Raw genomic sequence first — 23,689 nt, 5'->3', positions numbered from 1 at the left:
CTGACTTGTATGTGACTTCAGATCCACCAATAGAGTTGCCATTTAACCACCCTCTAAGATGGCCTAGCAAGCAGTCATTTCAAGGTGCAGTTAGGAATAGATTGTTAAATGTCTGTCTCAGTGATGTACACATGCCAAAAATGTTCTTTTTTTTGACAATTGTTTCAACAATTTGAAGTCATTTTTAATTTAATTTCTAAGTGAGCTGCTAATGATTTAAAAACTTTTTTCAATGATATTTGCATACTTTTAAGCTGATTTCTAATTATTACCGGAGGGATAACTAGATAATCTCAAAAAGTTTGTAACGACATGATAAATAGAACTAGTAGCTGGCTATTTAGGCCCATGTGCCTGGTGTGCCACTGATCTATTATTCAATTATTGATCTATGGCTGATCTATTACTCAGCACCACTTTTCTGTACTAACCCCATATCCCTTAATATCCAAAGAATATTAAGGGAGTTGAGAAATATCAGAAAAATACATAGATTGGTATGGTTTGCAGGGCAAGTGAGTAAAAGGAAAATCAATTGGTCTATTTCGTTAAAATTCATAGATGTATTAGCAATAAAGGCAGCATACCATTTGCCTTCCTAAATGTTTGCTTTGTCCACATGTCAACTTTCTACATTTCATATTCCAGTGCATCCAGAACCTTCTATGTCCAATGTTTATTAATTGCTCTCCATTGGGGGAGGAGGGGAGAGAGAGAAAGGGAGAAGAGTCTTTTTTTGTTGTTCTTCCTATTAAGGAGAATAACTTGACACTCTTGTATATAACCTGCCTAGGTCCCTCTGCACCATCCTCGCAGCTCGCAACAGCTACATCAGTAGGCTGGGTACATTGCACTCCTTTTCATCCATGTCATTAGCTTAGTATGCATGAAGCTGAAATCCCAGTCCTGATCTGTAGGGCACCCTTTGAGTAAAAGCTTACCAACCTAAACAAAAATGTTAATTCCTCCTGTTTTCTATCACTTAGATATTATGTGAATATGTGAGAAATGAGATGAGAGTATTTGTCTGGAGTTGACAGAAATACAGTGATGCAGAATGGGGGAGTGGGGAGTATTGTTGGAAATAAGGTTAGTTGAAGGGAGAAGGTGAATGTAATGGGGATTCAAATAGCAAAAAGAAACCTTACTGAAAATTCAATTAATGGGTGTTTGGAGAGCCTAATTTACAAGCTTGTGATATCACAAAATTGATATCAGATTTTGATTGTTTGACTATTTCTGATGCTTCTCTCATGGAGAAATGGGAGTGTTTCAGGTTCCAGCATATCCATTAACATGAACTATTTTTGTCCCACATCTCAAAAGTTGCACATCTATTTTCTCATCCCTTGTACAGGAGCTCCTTCAAGAAGAGACTCGCCAGAAGTTGGCATTTGGCACTAAACTGAGACACACAGAAGAGGAGAATAATCGGCTTCATGAGCAGTTGGAAGAGGAGGAGGAAGCAAAGAGAAACTTGGAGAAACAAATTTCTGTCCTCCAGACTCAGGTAAAATGTCTTCATATGTTTCCTGGTGCTCTTTCATGATGCAGAGCCTCCCAATGACAGCCTTGACAGATGGACTGACTTTTCTAAGTTTTTCAAATTTCACAAATCATCACTGCAACTGTGAACATTGTAGAAGTCCTCCTTCAGTCTGCAATAATTTGTATAATTGATCTTCTGTAGAGAAGATCAGAAATTGTCTGGAACAACACGGCATCTAGATTCCAATATCTGCAGAATCTTTTGTTTGCAAAGAAATTTTCTGCATACACTCGTATTTTAGAAAAAAATGTAGGGAAAACAGACCAAGGCCATTCGACTCATCAGCTCCCAGCCAGCCAAAGAAATGTGATCAAATTTAGTCCAAGATTTTGGATCCTAATCTGTAGCATAGTTTACAGCACTCTTGTGTAGGTACCTTTTTAAAGCTACTGAGAGCTCTGCCTTTTCAGGTTGGTTAGTTTTAAGTTTGCAGAGAAGATGGATAGGATAAAGGGAATATATTGTGCATGAGAGGGACCGCGTCATGAGCACTGAAAGAGTATGTTAGATCGCAATAAGTGCAAGTCATAGAGTTACACACCTTGGAAACGAGCCCTTCGGCCCAACTCATCCATGTCGACCAAGTAAATTAGTGTTTCACTTGGAAAGGCTGTCTGTCTTCCTGGCTGGTGAGGAGAGCAGAGATGCAGAAAGTAGATGAGTTGGTTAGAGGGGAAGCTGCAGTTTAGAAATATTGACATTTCAAATCCACCTGTATAGAACGATACAGCAGAGACAAAAGAACTGGAACGATGGAATGGAGTCCATACAGGAGACTGGGTGGGTTAAAGTATAGTTGGGATAGCTAAGAGTTTCTGGGCTCATAATGGATATTGGCTGCTAACCTATTGCCATATGGAAATCAGCAGCCATGGCAATGCAATTCTCAAGTTCTGCATGTGCATGAAGTAGCACCCATACAATTGTCTTTGTACTAGAAAAAAAGTTAAGGGGGCCTGAGTAGGACTGAAACCAGGACTTGACCACATATCCCACAGAGGTATTCAATGGCAGTACCATCACTGAGGCCCCTCACGTCAGCATCCTAGGGTCAGTATGGATAGAAACTCAACTGGCCTAGCCACAGATACTGTGGTTGTAAGACTAGTTCCAAAACTTGGTATCATACAGCAAGTGATTAACCTCCATGCATCTCAAACTTTCCACTGTCTGCAAGGCACAGATCAGGATTGTGAAGGAATGAGTACTGTTTGTTTGGATGAGTACTGTTGTAACAACTTGGAGAAATCTGACACTATTCGACTGCACAGGAATGTAAGAAGCTGCAGAGAGTAATGGATTCAGCCCAATATATCACGGCTACATCCCTCCCCACTATCAGTAGTATCTACAGGAGGCGCCGCCTCAAGAAGGCAACATTCATCGTCAAAGATCCCCACCATCCGGGCCATGCCATCTTCCCCCAGCTACCATTGGGCAGGAGGTACAGAAACCTGAAGTCCCACACCTCCAGGTTCAAGAACAGCTACTTCCCTTCAACTGTTCAGTTCTTGAACCAACTGGCACAACCTTAATCACTGCAGTTTAGCAAAACCACGATCACTTTGCATGAAATTGGACTTTATTTTGTTCTAACTGTGTTCTTCCTTGTAAAATTGTGTATAATGCTACTTATATGCTATGTGCCTGTGATGCTGCTGCAAATAAGTTTTTCATTGCACCTGTGTACACATGGACTTGTGCAGATGATAATAAATTCGACTTTGACTATCCAGGTAAAAGCAGCCCACTTGGCACATTATCATCCACCTGATGATCCATTTCCTCCTCCAGTGCCACAATGTGACTGCAGACTGTACAGTCTGTAAATTGCACTTTAGCTGCTAGACTCTGCCACCCTGACTGCATACTCTGCCACCAAAGCAGAGAGCACATGGGACTATTTACAACATCCCTTCCAATTTGAACACCACACATTTTTTTATTGGTATTTAAGGATGGGCCTTAATGCTGGCCTTGCCAGCAAGCCACATTGTGAAAAATTGATAAATCTGTTTTTTTGGCAAAACTGAGCTCCGTGGATAAAGGAAAAGTCAAAACTCAACACTTTTGTTAAAATAATTAACAAAGTCCCTGCACCCCCAACTTTTGTATTTGCTCACCAGTTGCAGTTTTCGGCATTTAGAGCTATATCTAGTTGTTCTGCATTAAGATCGGTTCCCTTTCACTAATACAGTTTTTGTCACCCAATTTGGCTATGTAGATCATCCAATATGGTTTGAATGCCACACTTGACACCAAACTATTGTGTTGAATTCATGTCAAATGCTACAATAATCTGTGCATGCAGAGTAAGTATGCTGAATGTGACTTCTCATTGACTTTTGAATAATACAATTCTAGTTGGCTGAATCAAAGAAGCGTCAGGATGATGGCTGTGCATCGCTGGAACTTGCAGAGGAGGGTAAGAAGAAGCTACAGAAAGACATGGAGCTCTTAACTCAGCGCTATGAAGAGAAAGCATCAGCCTATGATAAACTGGAAAAGACCAAGAACCGCCTGCAGCAGGAACTGGATGATGTGGTTGTGGGCCTGGACCACCAAAGGCAGATTGTTTCCAATCTTGAAAAGAAACAAAAGAAATTTGATCAGGTGAGTGAGAGATCCCGAGCACATCAATTGACTTAAAAACCATTCAGTGCTTATCTATTCTAAAATGTTAAGTGGTTAAGGAGAAAATGGACTGTTACATTAATGGCCAAGTGATCCATTCTATTTAGATGGGAGGACCCTATACCTCCTACCACATTTCAATGGTTTTCTCAAACTATAACATGTTTAAACTTAGAAAAAATTAGGAGTGGTACTGTTGATCCTTTGCTTAAATTTGAGGAAGTTTGGAGTCCATTATTCAGTATTTCCATATGATATAAGCGGACCTGTTTCAAATCCCTTTCAATAACCTTTGGATATAGAGAAGCGGAATTAAGACATAATGTTTTTTTTAACCAAAGAAATATCAGTCCAGTTTTTTTGAAGTTTTTGGTTTGTTTTTATTATTATTACTATTTTTTTTGATTTGGGGGGTTCTCTTTTCATATAATTAAATTTCTTTTCAATTTTTTTTGTATCACACTCACTTAGCAAGAGTGTGGGAGGTCTAGATTATATATTTTACTCCGTGTGTGTGTGTGTGTGTATATATATGTGTGTGTGTGTGTATATACACACACACACACACACACACACACACACACACACACACACACACACACATATATAAACTGTTATTGTTATCCCAATCTCTTCGCAGCATATGTATAATCATTAATGTTATGTATATTAATTTGAAATTCAATAAAAAGATTGAGAGAGAGAATGGAGGATTCAAAAATAATTAGTTCAAACTTTAAGACTAAAAGGGGACTAGTTCAGTAAGTTAGATTGAATAAATTGGAATACTTTTGCTTCGAAACTTGGAGATGTCAGATTTCTTAAATCTATGCCAATTTCTAACGTTATTTGTCCGTGATAATGCATACCAAAAACACATGATCCTGATCTTGTTTGTTTTGGCCAACACGAAGGGCAACGTGAAAATGTGACACAAAAATACTAGAAAATAATAAAAATTGACTACATCATAGAGGCTTAATGGGTTGGGTGAGCCTTAATGTATTAATAGCTGAGAACTGGTGAGTTACAGTCAACATGCTTTGTTTGCCTAGCCTTGAAAATTTGTTCGTATTTGGGTTAACCCAAAAATATTCACTAAGGTGTTACACGAATAGTCTAAGCACTGCAATTATCCTTTAAAAGAGCTTTAGTGAAATCAGTGATAAATGGGTCATTTTTTTTCCACTTTTTTAGCTGCTGGCTGAGGAAAAGAACATCTCCTTAAAGAACTCAGAGGAGCGGGATCGTGCACAGGCTGAAGCACGCGAAAAGGAGACCAAGACCCTGGCACTGACCCGTGCCCTGGAGGAGGCAATGGAACATAAGGAAGAGATGGAGAAACTGAACAAGCTGCTGCGTGCAGAGATGGAAGACCTCGTCAGCTCCAAGGATGATGTAGGAAAGAGTGTAAGTAGAGGACCCATGTAGTAAATTGCAACTGTCCTGTACCATTCCCCAGTTTTTGGGGATGCAGGTCAACAGACCTCCAATAGTTCATCAGGCAGTTTATTAATCAAAGGCTTCACAGGCAAACCTGATCATCCTGCATAATCATGCACAATTTCTGCTAGAGATCACTGGACAAGGATGAAGGCCAGCACTCCTGTAGCCTTGCATTGTTTGCTAATCAGTGGCGCTTCAATTGCTGCTACCAGGATCTATTTGTTTAGTTCAAACCTAAATTTAATTCTGACAGCTTCTGGTTTCCGTGTGACTTAATGCTGTTTTTACTTACCAACTACTCAAATCTCTCATCATCGTTTTGAATATGTAATGCAACAATTAATATTTTGTATAAAAATTCTATTTGTGTTAATTCTCTACTAAATTTACTGTGGGGGGGGGAAATTGTGGTTTTCAATTCTTTGCTGGAATATTGATCACATTATTTTTCAGGTGTTGGTTCTCTGCAGTGGAGTCAATTTTGGTGATAATTCACATATCAGTCTGCTGAAAGGATGCCAGTGTTGCTGACCGGCTCTAGTTTATATTCTATCTATTTGTGTGCAGGTACATGAGTTGGAAAAGTCAAAACGTGCTCTGGAGCAGCAGGTGGAAGAGATGAAGACTCAGTTGGAAGAGCTGGAGGATGAGCTCCAGGCCACTGAAGATGCTAAGCTACGTCTGGAAGTAAATCTGCAAGCCATGAAAGCTCAGTTTGATAGGGACCTGTTGGGCAAGGATGAACAGAGTGAGGAAAAGAGGAGACAACTGATTAAGCAGGCAAGTATGGTTTTACCAGTGTATTGGGGAGAGCATTATGAATGCAAGTTATCAGCAAAGGATGTTGAATTGGTTTGCTTTGCTGGAAGGAATAGGTTGACGAAAAGGTTAGGTAACACTGTTATGTCTTTGAGTAAGCAGTGAGGGAAGGCAATTGAAACAGCAACACAATTAGATCTTCTGCAAAGAAAAGTGATTGAGTATGCTCTATAGTTAGGATCTATCTCAAATGTCAAGCTTGTTGGGCCAACTGGCCTCTCTTTTCTTCCTGGTTATTTTGAGAAATTTTGTCGGTTTAAAAAAAACCCTATTCAGGTTTGGTTGCTACACACCTTTTTATGTTTTCTAAATAGCAACATTTTTAACTTGCTGTTCCCATGCTCCAGGTGCGTGAAATGGAGGCAGAGCTGGAAGATGAGCGAAAGCAACGGTCCATGGCTGTTACTGCCAAGAAAAAGTTGGAGATGGACTTCAAGGATTTGGAGGGACAAATTGAAGCTTCAAACAAGGGCCGTGATGAAGCCATAAAACAGCTTCGCAAACTGCAGGCAAGCAATAATGATTATTATGGGGATAGGATAAAGCACTCAAAGCAAGTCCCCGAGGCCAGTTTACTGATGTTTGTGGAACATTTGAAGCAAGTTCATAGCCCAAGAGCAATTTTAGGTAAAACCTAATACTAGCTTCTCATTTAAGATGAGACCACATCCAGCTTTACTCCATTTCCTACAGCTGTGCTTCAAGTGTAAACATCGCAAATGCTGATTCAAAGTTGATCTAATGTAACAATGTCTGACAACATCCATCATTTAGGTGTAGATTTGAATTAATGCTTCACTGATAATTTGTACACTACAGAATTAGACTGGAGACTGATTTGATTGATCATTGAATCAGGAATAGTGATACTTGGATCAGTTTGTTTTAAAAACCAGCTAATAAAATGCTCTAGTTAAAAATGATTGTACCCAAATCTGGCACTGAATACTTTCTGAACACTTAGCCTGCAGAAGTCGTATATTGTGCCATTTATCAAGTTCTGCTTCAGTCAGACAAAACCCAGCTGCTTTCTGTTCAATAGAAAGGAATTAGTGCCTTGGTAATGTCTGTTAATTGAATTGCTAATTAAAATGTGGGGTCTATATTTAGAGATAATGAGGCTTGGGAAGATCTCGCCTGAAACTCTTTTATTGGCAAATTATCATTGCTCTTGACATCCTGCCATTTATTAGTGCTGGTGAGCTCCCAAAGGTGACAGTAATGACTTAAGGTATATGTTTAATGTCGTGTCCTCTAAAATGTCCATATTGTACAGAAAATCAGCCCATTCCTGTTATGCTGGCTAGAAAACATAACCACTCCTAAATGGTAGTATAGTTCTATTTATTTCTGCTTTAAGGAACTCCTGCTGCTGCAAGAGTTGCATTGCTTTCATCAGCCCTGCTCCCTTGAACGACAGGGTATTGTTTAGATTTTTTCTGTTCATTTTCTATATTCTCTCTGTGCTGGCACCCACATGATAGGTGCTGGCATCTGTCTTGTGCTTCTCAAAAATGTGCATACAAGGAACCAAAATGTTGCTCAGTTGCCAACTAAATCACAAAGAACATTGTGCTCTGTGAATGCTGAGATTAAACAGTGGTGTGGTATTACATATCTGTCCCACACATTCAAATATTGGAACATTTATTTTTATTGTCTTTGCCATCTGCAGGCTCAGCTGAAAGACTACCAGCGTGAACTGGATGATGCTCGCAACTCTAGAGAGGAAATCCTGACCCAGTCTAAAGAAACTGAGAAAAAACTGAAGCAACTGGAGGCTGAAATGATTCATTTACAGGAGGTGTGACAACAAATAAGCCTTGAAATTAATACAGGGGGAATTTCATGAAATACTATGGGCAGATATTCGATCAGAAGACTTGGTTCTTAACCAACTTTGTTCCTCACTGATGTTGATCTGAAACACGCGAGCTACTTACTTTACTACCTAGTTTGGGCCCATTGTGAATTCTAATAATCAACAGCCATTTTCCATCAATTAAACTTCTAAACTCCACTTTGTGTACATTCTGCCCTAAATTCAGGAAAGGATCTGCTTGCTATTGGACTTTGTGCAGAAATGCAATGAGTTCATTCTTGCATGCACAGTAAAACTAGTGTGAGGACAGTACTTTGTTTAAACACCTGAAATGCCAACATCTGAGTAACAGCCATGTAGATTCGTCCAAGCACCTATACCAGGATAATGGTGTCAGTGCACTAGGAGTCAGTAGTAAGGAAGGCAAATAAAATGTTAGCATTCATTTCAAGAGGACTAGAATATAAAAGCAAGGATGAATGCTGAGGCTTTATAAAGCATTAGGTAAGACTGCATTTGGAGTATTGTAGCAGTTTTGGGCCCCATATCCAAGGAAGGATGTGCTGGCATTGGAGAGAGTCCAGAGGAGGATTACGAGAATGATCCCAGGAATGAAAGGGTTAACGTATGAGGAGTATTTGATGGCTCTGGGCCTGTACTCACTAGAGTTTAGAAGGATGAGGGGGATCTCCTTGAAACCTACCAAATATTGAAAGGCCTGGATAGAATGGACATGAAGATGTCCCCAGTATTAGGAGATTCTAGGACCAAAGGACACAGCCTCAGAATAGAAGGATGTCCCTTTAGAACTGAGATGAGGAGGAATTTAGCCAGAGCGTGGTGAATCTGTGGAATTCATTGCCGCAGATGGCTTTGGAGGCCAAGTCATTAGGTATATTTAAAGTGGATGTTGATAGGCTTTTGATTAATGAGGGCATCAAAGGTTACAGGGAGAAGGCAGGAGAATGGGGTTGAGAGGGGAAAATAAGTCAGCCATGATCGAATGGCAGAGCAGACTCGATGGGCCAAATGGCCTAATACTGCTCATGTCTTGTAAGATAAGATCTTTTAGTCACATGTACATTAAACACAGTGAAATGCATTTTTTGCGTAGTGTTCTGGGGGCAGCCCGCGAGTGTTGCCATGCTTCCGGTGCCAACATAGTATGCCCACAAGTTCCTAACCTGTACGTCTTTGGAATGTGGGAGGAAACCGGAGCACCCAGAGGAAACCCACGCAGACGTGGGGAGAACGTACAAACTCCTTACAGACAGTGGCCGGAATTGAACCCAGGTCGCTGGCACTGTAAAGCGTTACGCTAACTGCTACACTGAGTGCTCTAAACAAAGTTTAATCTGTAATTTTGGAAATGTGGATATTTTCACTGCCATTGAGGTTGAATGATATGAAAATGTAGCTTCTAATTTGGAAGTTACACAATTTATGAAGCAATATTCATGTAGCAAAAAGCCTCGCTCTGTTTCACAAGGGCATTATCTTGTAAAACTCAACTGAGTCGAAGATGGAAACATTAAAACAGATTAGAACAGCTTGGTCAAATGTGATTTAACGAATATTTTAAAGATGATGGAAGGATTTAGAAAAATTTCCTGAGCTTAATATATAGCTACCAATGGCATGATTAAATTTGGATATGCAAAGGAGGTTAGATTTGGGGGAGTGTCGATGTGAGAGGGTTGAAAGCTGGTGTACATGGCACTGACAGATGGGCAAGGCAGTTGAGGGATCTGAAAATGATGAGTATTTTAAATCAGTGTTAGGAGTTAAACTTAGCAAGCATGGGTGATGGGTTGAAGCCACCTGTGGGGTTAGGACTCAGTTTTGGAAAACTTTAAGTTAACAGATGGTGAATGAAAGAGGCTGGCCAGGTGTACATTGGATCTGGAGGTAATAAAGGTATGGATGACTGTTTTGGAATCAGATAAGCTGAACCTGATTAAGACAGACATGTAAAATAGGCAATTCAAGTGATGAAGGTATGCTGTCCAAGCACACCTAAATCAAATACAACAAGACAATATTCATATCTGAGGTATAGTCAAAGTCCTGGTTTTAAAAATAAAATACTGGTTCATGGAGTAGATTTTCAATAAGAAAAAATTAAATTGTGCAAAAACCTTTAAACTTGTGTAACTTAATTGTTCACGAAAATAAATTATGCAACTTTGTTCTGCGTGGTACATTATTCATGCAAGTAGTTTGTGCCTTTGTAAAATCATGTCTGGTGTATGTTTTAAGTAGCGCAGTGAAGTGCAATACCTTAATTTAAGTGAAAGCCCATAATTGTGTCTGGAGTTAGACTAGGAAAGTTCATACTTGTTCCACAGGAATAAATGAATCTTGCATGTGGAGAATACCTTTATGATACACACTTCAGATTTATTTCAATGTAGTTTTATGCAAGTAACATGAATAGTTATATAACATTAGCTAACAATGAGAATAATTTTTGATTCTTTTGATTAACTAGGATCTTGCTGCAGCCGAGCGTGCAAAACGTCAGATACAGCAGGAGAGAGATGAACTAGCTGAAGAGATTGCAAGCAACAGTTCTGGAAAGTATGTGCTTCTCTTAAATGGAGCTTCACTCTTTCAATTTTATTCTTCTGGGGATTGGAGTGTCACTGGCTAGGCCAGCCTTTATTCTTCTCTTTAATTGTTCTTGAAAATATTAGTGAATTACTGCAAGATACTCGGTCCTTTTAGGTAAGGAGTTCCAGAATCTTCATATTTCCATATCAAGATGGTCTGTTACTTGGGGTTTTCCTGCACTTGTTGTCTTTGCCTTTCTTGATGGTTGGAGTCTGGATCTGGTGGGTGCTTTCAAGTACTGAGAAGTGCAGTCATGCTACATCGCTAGAGGAGGGAGTGCCAGTCACATGGCTACTTTGACCTGGATGATGTTGTTTCTCAGTTATTAAAGCTCACTCTGCTAAGCAAATGGAGATTATCTTATCACAATCTTGAATTGCCTTACTGGATGCTAAACAGATGAGTTAGGCGGTGACCTGTCTCATCCTTCTGACATGCTGTTGTAACGCAGTAGTTATGTGACTGCCCCAGTTAATTTTCTTGTAATGATGGTTTCCCTCAAAGACTGAAATGTTGACTGAGGTTTCCAGCAATGAAGATGCCATCAAAAGGAGAGGTAATTTGATTCTCTTAGAAATGGTTATTACCAGGTACCTATGTGGTGTGGATGTCACTTGTTGCTTTTCAGACCAGACTTGAATCCTCTCCATGCCTTTTAGTATATTATGTTATTCGCTGGATATTTCCTTGATAGCTTTCTACTCAGGACGAAAAGAGTGGAGCAGCTTTGAGTGATGGATTAGAACTATGAATACTCTAGCAGATTGAATAATGTGGTGTCTGGGCCCAGTAGGTATGCAGTTTTTCAAGGTACTGTCTTGACCTAGATAGAAACTAGAGATGTAGACTTTATTTCAGGTTGAGTTTTTCCTGTTAGCAATCCTGACTATAGTCCGTTTCATGTGTGGTTTCAACGTCTTGTATTTTGCGGTGTCTCCTTGCTACCCCATATTTATCATTGATCTAGGAATTTAACATTTTATTCACTTGTGAATGGCAGCAGATTCTCAAGCTTTTATTGCTGCTTGGCTCTCATTGAAATCCAATGAGGCAAACACAACACAGAAGCATAAAATCACTCATTCACTTAAATTGCATTCACTAGTAGTGCAACATGAACTTGCATAAACAAAAATAATTTTTTAAAAACCCACAGGTAGATAGAATCAGGATTGAAAACTGATGTCCTGGATGAAGTAAGAGTAAGCAGGAGTTAATTCGTGAGAGAGATAATGAGCTTGGAATATGCTCAGACACTTTCTGAAAAGGCTGTAGCTTTGTTGCATTAGTTTTACTTACTGGAGCATGGAAGCTATTGCTTTTGAAGGACTTGTTTCAAACCAAGTCTTGGACTTTTCTTAAATGTAGATCTTTGGCTCTGGATGAGAAGAGACGCCTTGAGGCCAGGATTGCTCAACTGGAAGAAGAAGTTGAAGAAGAGCAAACAAATGCTGAAATGGCCAATGATAGACTCAAGAAAGCCAACCTTCAGGTGAGTCCCCTGTTACTATGATGTGAATTCCACTGTGCAGGTCAAACAATGCTGAAAGTCATAAATTGTTTTCACCAGGCATGAAATGGAAGATTACATTTCATTTTCATTTCCCTGAGCAAATTAGTCATTTAGTTTGATTAATGTAAAGTAATATGGGAATGGGTCAAGGAATGTTTGTCATGGTTTTAATATATAGGTAGTTATGTGCAGTATCACTAAATATCAGTACATAAAATTTGCTATAATAATAGAGCCCTGGCTATAGTCATACAGCATGGAAAAAGGCTCTTCAGCTCACCAAGTCCATGCTGACTGTCAGGCACCTATTTTTACCAAAGCTGTATTAATCCCATTTTATTTTTTCCACATTCCCATCAACTACCTCCACCTCCCATCCCCCCCGATCCTACACATTTGGGGGGGGGGGGGGGTTGCAATTTACTGTTGCCTATCTTTGAGGTGTGAGAGGAAACCAGACCATCTGGATGAAATCCATGCAGCCACAGTGAGGGTGTGTAAGCTCCACAAGACAGCATCAGAGGTCATGATTAAATCCAGGTTGCTGGAGCTGTGAAGCCCCTTTTGTATTAGCCATGTCACTGTGCTATCCCAAATTCATTATTTTCAAAGATTGGGCATTAAGCTTGATTTTACTGTATGTATTTCATAAACTTGCCAGCCAGTTCCCATAATGCCTAAACTTCAGTTTTATTGTTCATTAATGTAAGAATTTGGTTTATAATGAGTGGAGCTTTACTTGAAGATGTGTATGGGTTGTACAGTTTCTGCAGTCAGGCAGGCATTGTAAAACTCAGATTGCAATTTTATTTTTAAAACTGTGTGTTCACTGTTGTATTTTTTTTAATAATACAAGTCTTCACTTGAGAATTAGCTGATGTAATTTCCTGAACCTAAACTCTGGTACACTGAAACAATATAGCTGAGGTTCCCCTGTACTTTGGATATATACTTGTAAAAATAGTTTGTGAGAATTCTGTAGGGGAGGTTAGTCAAAGGAGCTTTGCTCTGTAATCTCAAAACTCAAGTTGGACCTAAAGCTAAAAGTATTTTGCTCTCCTATTAATTTTGCTGAACAGGTTGATCAAATAAATGCAGATCTTTCTGCTGAACGCAGCAATGCCCAGAAGGCAGAAAATGCTCGCCAGCAGCTAGATCGTCAGAACAAGGACCTGAAAACCAAGTTGCAGGAGATGGAAAATGCTGTCAGGTCCAAGTACAAGGCAAACCTTGCAGCACTGGAAGCGAAGGTCGCTCAATTAGAGGAACAACTTGATGCAGAAACACGGTACAAATAAATTAAACTAGAGGGTATTTTTTAGAAAGAGTGCATGATCAAGAAATGTTTTTAAAACTAAGCTGAATATTCCAAGTAAGTAAAGCCCATAATCTGGCCCAACTACAGATGGCCTCACTCAGTCTCCAAGATGGTTTTGAGGAAATGTTGCATTTTAACGTAGTAGAGTTAATTTAGTATAGTTATGGAAATAGGTGAAGATTTTAAATTGGGTAAAGCCAATTGAGAACTGATTTAGCAAAAGTAGACTGGAAATGGCAACTTGGGCATACAAATATTTGAGCAGCGAGAAACATTTACAAAAGGAGATTCAATGGGTTCAAGGTAACACAAGGGAGAAAGTGCCCTGCCAAACCCAGAACCTCTGGCTGAAGAAGTTCATGAGGGTAAGATGGGGCAAAAATAAAATGCGTGGGACATCAAGAGCTTTACAGAAAGCTGAGATGAGTATAGAAAATTTAGTGAAATTAGGAAAGTAAGGAGATGGTATGAAAAATTACAGTGAATAGAAAATTCAAAGATGTTTGATAATCCATTACGAGCAAGAGAATAACCTAGGAAAGAATAGGGACTATCAGGAACCTCTAAGGTAATCTGTGTAGAGATGAAAGATACAATTCTAAATGAAAACTGTATAGCCATCTTCACAATAAAAGAGGGGGATGATGTAGTTTAGGAACACATGTGCGATAATAGTAAGAGGAAGTATTTTTGAAAGTGGATAAATCACCAGGCCCGAATAAAGCAAGTCCCAGGTGGTCTTTGAATTGTACAACTGCTAATATTGTGCTTCTGTTTAAAAAGGGGAGAAAAGAATAAAGTAACTACAAGCCTGTTTAACTATGATGGAAAGCAAATTACTGAAATCCATTTTAGGGAACAATGTAAACCTTCACTTAGGAAGGCATAGATTAATTGGGGGCAGTTAGCAGAGATTTGTTTATAGAAGTGTCATATCTAACCAGTGACTGCACTTTTCTGAGGATCCAACAAGGAGGGTCTATGAGGGTGGTGTGTTAAATGTAGTCTACAGGGATTCTAGCAAGCCTTTTTGATGAGGTCCTACATAAAAAGCTGGTCAGGAAAAAAGCCTGCAGGATCAAAGAAATAGCAGATTGGATCTGAAATTGACAGTACAAGAAGCAAAGGATAATGGTTGATGGGTATTTTAGTAACTTGAAGGCTTGTATCTATGGGATCCCATAGTCCCCTGCTTTTTTTGTAATGTAATGGTTTAAGTGTAGAAAGCATTACAAAAGCTTGCAGATGGTACAAAAATTAGCCACGTGGTTGACAGAAGAGTGGAAAACCTTAAATGCAGGAAGATTGGAACTGGTGTATTATTGTCACACGTACTGAGGTACAGTAGAAGACCTGTATGGATGGCATGCAAGACAAAGTTTATTTCATGACAACAGTGCATTGAGGTACTACAAGGAGTGCATTGATGTTAGATGTTTGGTATGTTGAGCAGAAAAATGACAGATAAAATTGAATCGAGAGAGATGTGAAATACATTTGATAGCTGCAACAAGGTAAGGATGTATATAAAACAGGCAGGGTATTGAATGGTGTGGAGGCTAAAATAAACTTGGCCTGTATGCTGACAAATCCATAAAGATAGTACCAATCAATAAGAGAGTTAAAAAGCTTTACAGGATTCCTTACTTTATTATTCAAAGCATAGAATATAAGAGCAGGGAGGTTATGCTAGAGCTGTATACAATATTAGTTAGACCACATCTTGAGCACTACGTACACTTCTGGTTACCAGTATCACAGGGAAGATGTGATTGCACTGAAGTGTGCAGAGGAGGTTTGCAATAATGTTGCTAGGATTGGAAAATAGTTGCTATAAGGAAAAATCTAGAGGCTATTCTAGTTTTCTTTGAAATTGGGGCTGAGGTGAGATTTAACTGAGGTGCATAAAATAGAGGGGTGTCCAGATTATATGGGAAGGAAACCAATTTTTTTCCCTTTAGCAGAAGAATCAAAAAATCGGGGTATAAATTTAGAGTAATTGACAGAAGAATTAAACAGGAGTTGAGGGAGATTTTCATTCAGAGAATAGTCAGGGTTTGGAACTCTCTACCTGAAAAGGTGGTAGAGGCAGAAATTGCCATCACATTTTAAAAATCATCTGTACTGTCAATGTGGAGCTGAGCCATGTCGTGTAGAAAGGCCCCTTGTTTAATATTTAATATCTATCAGTTAATATAGTTGGGTTGGAATTGGGCCATTGCTAAGACTGAGAAAGAATATCAACTAGCCATGCACTCTGAATATATTCAGTGGCTCAGAACAAAGCTAAGACTGATTTTTGGAATGTAGGGGAGTTTATAGTTGAGGAACTGAAGCTGAGGCCATGATCAGATCAGCCATTGAATCTCAGACCTGGTATAGCACAGATTATCCTATTGGATGGCACAGCTGGTTTAAGGGAACATATGGCCTCAAGTGTAATGTTCTTCAGTAACTCCTGGGAAATTTGGCTGTAAATCCATACTTGGGTAGAAATTAACTGGGCTTGCATGCCAGGACTTGCATGCTTAATCCTGTGGGTGAAGTGCAAGGGTTGTTAGCACCTATTGATCTTGAGTAGGGCTGAGCAACTTGCTTGGGGGGGTGTGATGAACACTAATTGTAAACTAACTTTTAATGTCCTGTCTAAACAGGGATAGACAAGCTGTCAGTAAACTGCTGCGTCGTTCAGAAAAGAGGCTGAAAGAGGCAATGCTGCAGATGGAGGATGAAAGACGCAATTCTGATCAATACAAAGACCAGGTCTGTTGAAGATTTTAGTGGCCCTACTAAACAGTGTATAAATTAATTTATTTTCCTTTTCCTTAATCTTTGTGGCAGAAATGTTTGTTCAACTTTAAGACCTCTGTCCAAGATGGTTAGTGCACAGCTCTGCCTTGTCTCCTCCCTCCAAGATGACAGTATGAATTGTCATAAGGTCACTGGGCTGCCCATGGGTTGGGTCTTGGTTTCTCTCTTAGTTGCCTTTAGCAGGAGCGTCACAGCAAGGATGCAAGAAGCCACTCGTCCGCTAAAGGCTAGTCCTATCACAGTATTGGCAAGGGGTGGGAGTGAAGGTGCAGGCCAGGGCCAGCAGGATCTGGTTTAATACTGCCTTCAGACTAGTTGGAAGGAACCTCTGCTTGAACAACTGATGTCAGACAGTAGTCTGATAACTTGGCATCAGAGGTATGTTGAAAAACTTGGCTATGAGAGCAAATGTTGAATTTGATGTATTTTCAGCTTCTGTGAAAGTATATGACGGTATAGCTGTTTCAGGTGAAACACTGGCTCTGATCCAATAACCAAGCATACCGGGCAAAGGCAGTTGCACTTGGCTGCGTGCTGTGTGTGATCAATGGTGTCAAAGGCTAAATGGGTTAAGTTGGATTGTTACGGACTCAGTGAAAGTCCCTTTAAGATAGAGAGTGTGTGTGTGTGTGTGTGGGGCCTGCTTACGTCAATAGAAGATAAAGGACGTAATGACGTTGTTGAAGAAGTAAGAAGGAGAGAGAGAGAGAGAAGGGAGAGAGACACCAGCCTGCTTGTTTTCTCTATCGATGGATGAGAAACAATAACTGTGTTTGCCATAGAAATCCATGTATGGAAGTTGGAAGTAATCCGGTGGAGTTCACTTTGTTGCTGACCTGTAGAAGGAAACGGGTATTTATGTGTGGACAACCACGATTCGGATGCTTTTCGGGGTGAGGAAGTCACTACCGAGTAAACACTGAAGTGTCGTTTGGGTTCCATCATGGAACATTTGGATTTCGTATTTACTCTCCCTATGTTTCTCTACGTCTACGTCTTATCTTCAGACAACGGTGGTTGTTGAAGAAGCCCTTGCTCATGTTTCACCTTATGGCTTGCGGAACTGAACTTTAAGAACCATTCCGGAACTTGGAGTTTGGGACTTTGTCACACACACACGAAGAGTTTAGTTTTGGGGTTAACATTCAAGGTTTAACATTTTTTTGAATTCTAACATACTAACATTTTTACTTTTATTTTACGTATTATCATAAGTAGTAATTAATAAAATAGTTTTTAACACTGAATCATGCTCAGTGTGTTTCTTTTGTTGCTGGTTCGTGACAGGATAAAGAGTGATAAGTTTACCATTGTCACATTCATGGCATTATTTTATTGCCATAGGGCCTGAATATCGGGCATTTTTGTAAGCAAAACATCATGTTCAAGTGCTCTGGAGAGGAAAAGTAGGCTGTATGTGCGGTGGTAGTTTCCAAGACCAAAGGAGTGACTGTGTTTGAGGTGAATGACAAGAAAGTTGATGGAGAAGGAGTGGTACCCGAGGAGAAGGAAATGTTAACAAAATCAGCCAGGTCAACAGTTTGCTCGTAAGTAAGGGAGGCAAAAGCCTTGTCTTGAGATGAGCTCAGAACAAAATAAGTGAGTGAACCTGGTGAAATGAGTGTTTGGGAGTAAGGCAACAGAATTCGGGGAACTTTTGCCCGTTGGCCTAGGAAAAGGAAGGAAATGGTAAAGGCAGTCTTCATCTTTGTGCCAACCGTTTAGCTGCCTCTACCTTGATGAGGGTCGAGGAGGCACAGGAAGGTAGTTTAAAAAAAAACTGGTGGAGAAACTGCAGATTATCTTTAAGCTGATGTTTTAAACTGTGGTACTGTCTAGTCTGTCAAGTGAATAAACATCCCATGACTTCTATTTGTCCCGCAAACATTATTGCTGAAACAGTTCACTTGGTCATTATCTTAGTGCTGTTTGTGGGATCAGCACCTGGATATCTGCAAATTCTGCTGCCATTTCTCCTACATTGGCACTTTGAGATAAAAAGTTGCAATCTGTGAAGTCTTTTGGATTGTGAAAGTTTCCATATAAATTCTACTATTTTAATCTCAGCAACCTCCACCCGAAAGCAACTTGCATTTATGAAGCAACCTTAAATTGATGTACATTTGAAAAGAGAAGACACAAAGCTAAGGAGAAGGCCAAAACTTTATCAAAGCAGTGACCTTATAGGAGCATCCTCAAGGAAGGGGAGATAATGGAGGAGTTTGGAAAACATAGCAGGGTGCATTGCTGAAGATAGGGATGTTGGTGACAATGCCTATCAGGAAATAAATTAAAGCAATGGATAAAGTATTATCGAGTTAATTTACGTCCTCTTAGACTGGGTTTTAGTTGTCTCTGTCGAAAGTAAAGCAGGCCAAGGAAGCTCCATGCTTGTTGAGTACAGGAATAATGACAATTTCACCTTTATCTTCTAGGTTGAGAAAGCCAATTCCCGTCTGAAGCAGTTGAAACGGCAACTGGAGGAGGCAGAAGAGGAAGCCCAGCGTGCCAATGCTTCCCGCAGAAAACTGCAGAGAGAGCTAGAGGATACTACTGAAACTGCAGATGCAATGACCCGTGAGGTCAGCACGCTCAAGAGCAAGCTGAGGTAAGGGAGTGCTTTATCCAGTACTAATTCTGAAACAGTTCAGTGTTGAGCCCATAAAATATTATTGGGGAATGGATAAAGGTTTTAAAAACTGAAAGGGTGCTAGATAAATTTCCATTAAGCGGGTTATTTGTTTGTCCCCATCAGTGGAGAAGTTAAGCCTGTTTGAAGCTGCGGGAAGTTTCACAGTGCGAGAAATGAAGTCTTCATTATGGTGACATGATTCACTATCTTAAACCACCTTTCAAGTCTCCATTCAGCATGGCTTCCAAGAGAGCAGAATTGTCATGGTTTGCAGAGTAAAAGTTTTCTGGATTTCATCAGCTGTCTAGATATTTGATAAGTTGAAGCACTCCCAACTGGAGAGAATTGAACTAGAAAACCTCTCATAAAACTCAAAATTTACTGATTTTGGTCAGACTGAATCATCCCCCCTACTGAGTGCAATTTACATAAATTTGGTTTATGTGGCTGTGGTTGGAGCTGATCTGATCAGGATGATTAAAATGATAAAGGGATTAGGGGAAGAACAGAACTATTTCCTCCAGTGATGGGATCCATAATGAAGTGCAGTTTTAGAGTTGGACCATGCCCAAGTAAAATCGGGAAGCACACTTTCAGAATGCAGGCAGTTCAAATTACCTTAAAGGCTGTGAGTGGAGAATTTCAAATCTGATGGTCATATTTGGGTATCAAAGAAAGACGAGCCAAAGTGAATAAAAAAGGTTGAGGTACTGATCTGTTGTGGTCTAATTGGGCAATCAGGATTAAAGGCTGAATTGACATTAACTAAATCTTCAGGTTCTTAGTCCCCTTTGTCCCATAATAAACTGCAAGAAAATATGAATTGTGAAAATAATTGAAGATTGAAGTTAGCCAATTTGATATTGCCTTTTGGAATCCACTTTTGACCTCAGTCCATGTTGTAGGTAAAAATAATTTGCTAGTTTTAAGGATCCTAATTTAGGAGTTTCTTTCCCTGGAGTCGGGTGCTCTTGACTCTCCTAGAGATGGAGAACTGATTAACGATCCATCTTCCATTCACCAACTGGGTATAAACTCTGAGAAATTCTGTTTGATCTGTTTCATCGTAGACGCGGGGAACTGCCATTTGCTGTGCGTCGCACAGGCAGAAAGCTGGATGAAATCTCAGATGATGACGCTGAAGGTCGCAGTGATGCCGGTGATCCCAAAGCTGCAGAGTAACTTTGCCAAAATGCTGACCTACATGCAGTATAAGAGCCATAATTGGGCCAATTATTGTTAAGGTTTTATGAAATGCATAGCTGTGTATTTTATGCTGCAGCCAATAACAACAGCAGGGCACACTGTCTCCTTTCCCCTCAGCTTTATGTAAATTTTCTGAATAATTTTGTGATGTGCTCTAGTGTAGACCTGTTTGGAAGAATAGGGCTCATATATTCAGCAGCACAACCCAGAGAAGAAAAGTTATGATTTAATCCTTGTGTAGATTACTTTTTCAAATTAATTACTGTTCTGCATTTCTCAGCTAGTGATCTGACTTGGCCTGGAGTCAACCTTGTGGAGGAATCTTTTCCATTAGCTTTAAATGTTTTGTTTAATTTGGCTGACTTTGGGTTACCTTTTTAGCGTTTAGATTCCAGAATGTAGCATTTTGTTAGACAACTGCTATTGAACCTAGTGTCTAGGCATAGAAACAAAGCTCTTCCTTTGACAATCCTACTAAACCATGTGGTTAGGTTCACGCAGAGAATGTTAGACAATTCAGTAGCTCACAGACATCAATGGAGATTGTGTACATGATCCAACTGATGAATTGAAGGTTCACTTGCAGATGTGTCAATAGCAGTTCTTTATACAATAAAATGGAAATTCTTCATTTTATGCTTGAAGTCTTGCTGCCTGGAATCTGGAGTCACTCCTAGTTGCAGCAGGCTACCTGATCACTGCCCAAGAGATTTCAGTGGATTTAAGAACAGAAGTTTAAAGATTTCTCTTAATTATGTTAATTGCCTCAGGAAGCAATAGAAAATAATCACTTCTAACTGGAAACCTGTCTATTCAGTTTCTTTATCCTGCTCTGAAGCTAAGCCAGTGTGCATTCCCAACAAATTTCCATTTTCAGTAAATGTGACAATCCTGTTTTTTTTAATCTCTTAGGAAAACATTCCATTTTTTTTATTGGAAGAGAATAAGACAATGCACCATTTTCTTGTCAATAATTGTTTTTAGATGGGCTGTGATCTAGTTTGGAAATCTGGTCACTTCATTCATGGGAATTCCTACTGTTGTACAAGTAAGCTTTGACTGGTCTTGCCAGTTCTCATGGCACACTTTCCTGTGTAGCAGAATAAAAACATTACAGCTCCCACCTAAGCCAGTTATTTGAGAAGTGCTTTGCTTGGGGCAGCCATTTCTTTTCAGATCCCTCAATGAGTGGGGTACAGTACTGGTACTGAGAGAAGCAGCATCTCGCGCAGCAAATGATACCAGCCAAGCCTGGCTAGTTCTAAAACTCCTCTGCAGATGTTTTTTTTTGAGCAGTGACATCTAAGAAGACTGTTGAAAGGAAATGCATGGATATATATATTCATTTTTATCTTATGAATATTGCTTCATAACTATATTGGGAACTGTTTTTGATAGTTATACTGGATTTGTAAAATGACTTCACTTCCTGTGATTCATTTAAGGACCAAATATATATTTAAACAGGAAAATATAATCAAGAAAGAAAATCACTAATGATTCTCATTTTTTTTATATATATATAATGTAACCGATTGCTCTGACCAGTCCTGATCTTTTATTGAGCTCTGGGCTCCAATTTAAAAAAAACATTTAAAAAAAACTGGAAAATGTGCTAACGCTTAAACTGCACAGTTTTAAATTCACTATCTGGTGAGGGGTGCAATGTGCACTGGGTGTGTCAGGAGATCCTACAAATGCTCCTTTATTCACTTGGGATCTTAGTTGATTTGTTTTTGATGTTGTACATTCCTAACACACACTGGGCTGAAAGAGTGAAAAATGTCTCTCCATTCTAAATGCTGCAGCATTTATGTTTCATGTGAGAAGTTGCTCCATTTTTCTTGCTATAGAAACTATTTGGATTTACAACACATATATTTTTATAAAAGTGCCTTAAGCATATGTCGCACCAGTGCCGCTAAATGGAATTGTAACAGTCATTTGCAGATGTTACCACAGATGTGTTACAAATAAAGTTTATTGGAAATTTCTTGCTGATTTTGTATATTTATTGGCATTGCTATTTTATGGGGGGGAGGGGGGGTTTACAAGAATAACTCCATCTGCTGTACTTTGTGCTGTTCTACTGTGATTAGTTTTGTGCAGTTTGAACCTGCACAGCCATATTTCTTGTTTTATACTTCAGATCCATTGGCCTTGGATTACCAGTTGTGTACGTGGACTGTGCTGATTTATTGTGCTGTCAGCCTCTTGGTTCCAAATGGAAATGAAGGCTTTGGATGGGACCAGGGCACCCTATCTCTTTGCTGTTCAATGTTGTTATTTCAAAAATGCAGTTCCTCAATCCAAGAGACATAATCCAGTTTATGCCATAATTGCTGCTCTGTACCCAAAACTGAGTATCTCTTCCACAGATGTGCCCAACACCACTTAGCTCAAACTTAAAATCTTAGATTTTAAAGGCTGACCTGGTAGGACTTTGGATACAGCAGTAGCTGGAAGAATAGCTCTACCTTTGTACCAGCTTTGAGCAGCAATAAAGAGCCCACAGACATTTTACTGGCTTCAAGTTTGGGTCGTTGCTGCCTGAGGGAGTAGCAGGAAGGGGATCCAATGCAAAATACAAATCAAACTCTCTAGGTAAGGTAGTCATGATGGTAGGTGGTGGATGTGGGGAGTATGGGAAATAGTGCAATACTGCACCATCAGAATGATTGCTTACAGTTAGTTCCTCTAAGTATCCTTGAATGTATGGTCCTCATCTGATTCTGCAATGGGACTATTCCATACCCTTACTCCCCCATGTCAAAGGTAAAGAGAAACTACTGTCCTTATCAGTAGTAACTTGTTGCAAGCACTGCATCCCTACACAATATGCTCTACCCTGTGAGACTTGTAGCACTGGACAATCATAGGCATTTTGAGGCCTAGTAGCTCAAAACATCCATGGCCATGCCTCTCGGCTTTAGTGCCCACACCCATTGCAACCATCTTGCCTTTGGCACTCAGGTGCCCTCCTGATCTGCCGTCAAACTCAGCTGTGGTGTTCAAGTGACTCAACTGCAAAGAAATTGGCCCTGCTGTTATCAGCGTTTCTTTGGACTTGTTTTCTACTTTCACCTCATTCATCCTGATAGCTTTTGAGCTACTAAACCACTCACTCAGATGTTCTCCACTGAATTAAACCATTTTGTCTGAATTCTCTCACTAAACAATCGCTGCAAAGCTTTGAAAATAAAAAGCAGGTGGATTTGCATCAGCTGTATGACCACAGATTTGCCATCTGCTTCTTCTGGTCCCTAGATTAAATGTCCTTTCAATGTTTTCACTATGTCCTTGTTATGCAACGTTATGCAACCTTG

General features: G+C 39.7%; 1 protein-coding gene across 3 annotated transcripts in view; it reads left to right on the top strand.

Annotated features, from left to right (window-relative positions):
* LOC127585631 (myosin-9-like) overlaps positions 1-22,356 on the top strand; it is a 132,994-nt gene extending 110,638 nt beyond the window's left edge. For all 3 annotated transcript variants that reach the window (XM_052043243.1, XM_052043244.1, XM_052043242.1), the window contains 12 exons: positions 1,358-1,510; positions 3,914-4,162; positions 5,381-5,593; positions 6,197-6,409; positions 6,796-6,957; positions 8,124-8,252; positions 10,762-10,850; positions 12,252-12,375; positions 13,476-13,684; positions 16,369-16,477; positions 18,961-19,133; positions 20,228-22,356. In XM_052043243.1, coding sequence (XP_051899203.1) covers positions 1,358-1,510; positions 3,914-4,162; positions 5,381-5,593; positions 6,197-6,409; positions 6,796-6,957; positions 8,124-8,252; positions 10,762-10,850; positions 12,252-12,375; positions 13,476-13,684; positions 16,369-16,477; positions 18,961-19,133; positions 20,228-20,339 — 1,935 coding nt within the window. In that variant the 3' untranslated portion in view covers positions 20,340-22,356. The remainder of the gene's footprint in view (positions 1-1,357; positions 1,511-3,913; positions 4,163-5,380; positions 5,594-6,196; positions 6,410-6,795; positions 6,958-8,123; positions 8,253-10,761; positions 10,851-12,251; positions 12,376-13,475; positions 13,685-16,368; positions 16,478-18,960; positions 19,134-20,227) is intronic.
* Positions 22,357-23,689: the final 1,333 nt, after the last annotated feature.

This window comes from Pristis pectinata, chromosome 33 (assembly GCF_009764475.1).
Source record: "Pristis pectinata isolate sPriPec2 chromosome 33, sPriPec2.1.pri, whole genome shotgun sequence".
NCBI lineage: Eukaryota > Metazoa > Chordata > Chondrichthyes > Rhinopristiformes > Pristidae > Pristis > Pristis pectinata.
Note: the sequence above shows the minus strand (reverse complement) of the source record. Positions and strands in the feature narration are given on the sequence as shown.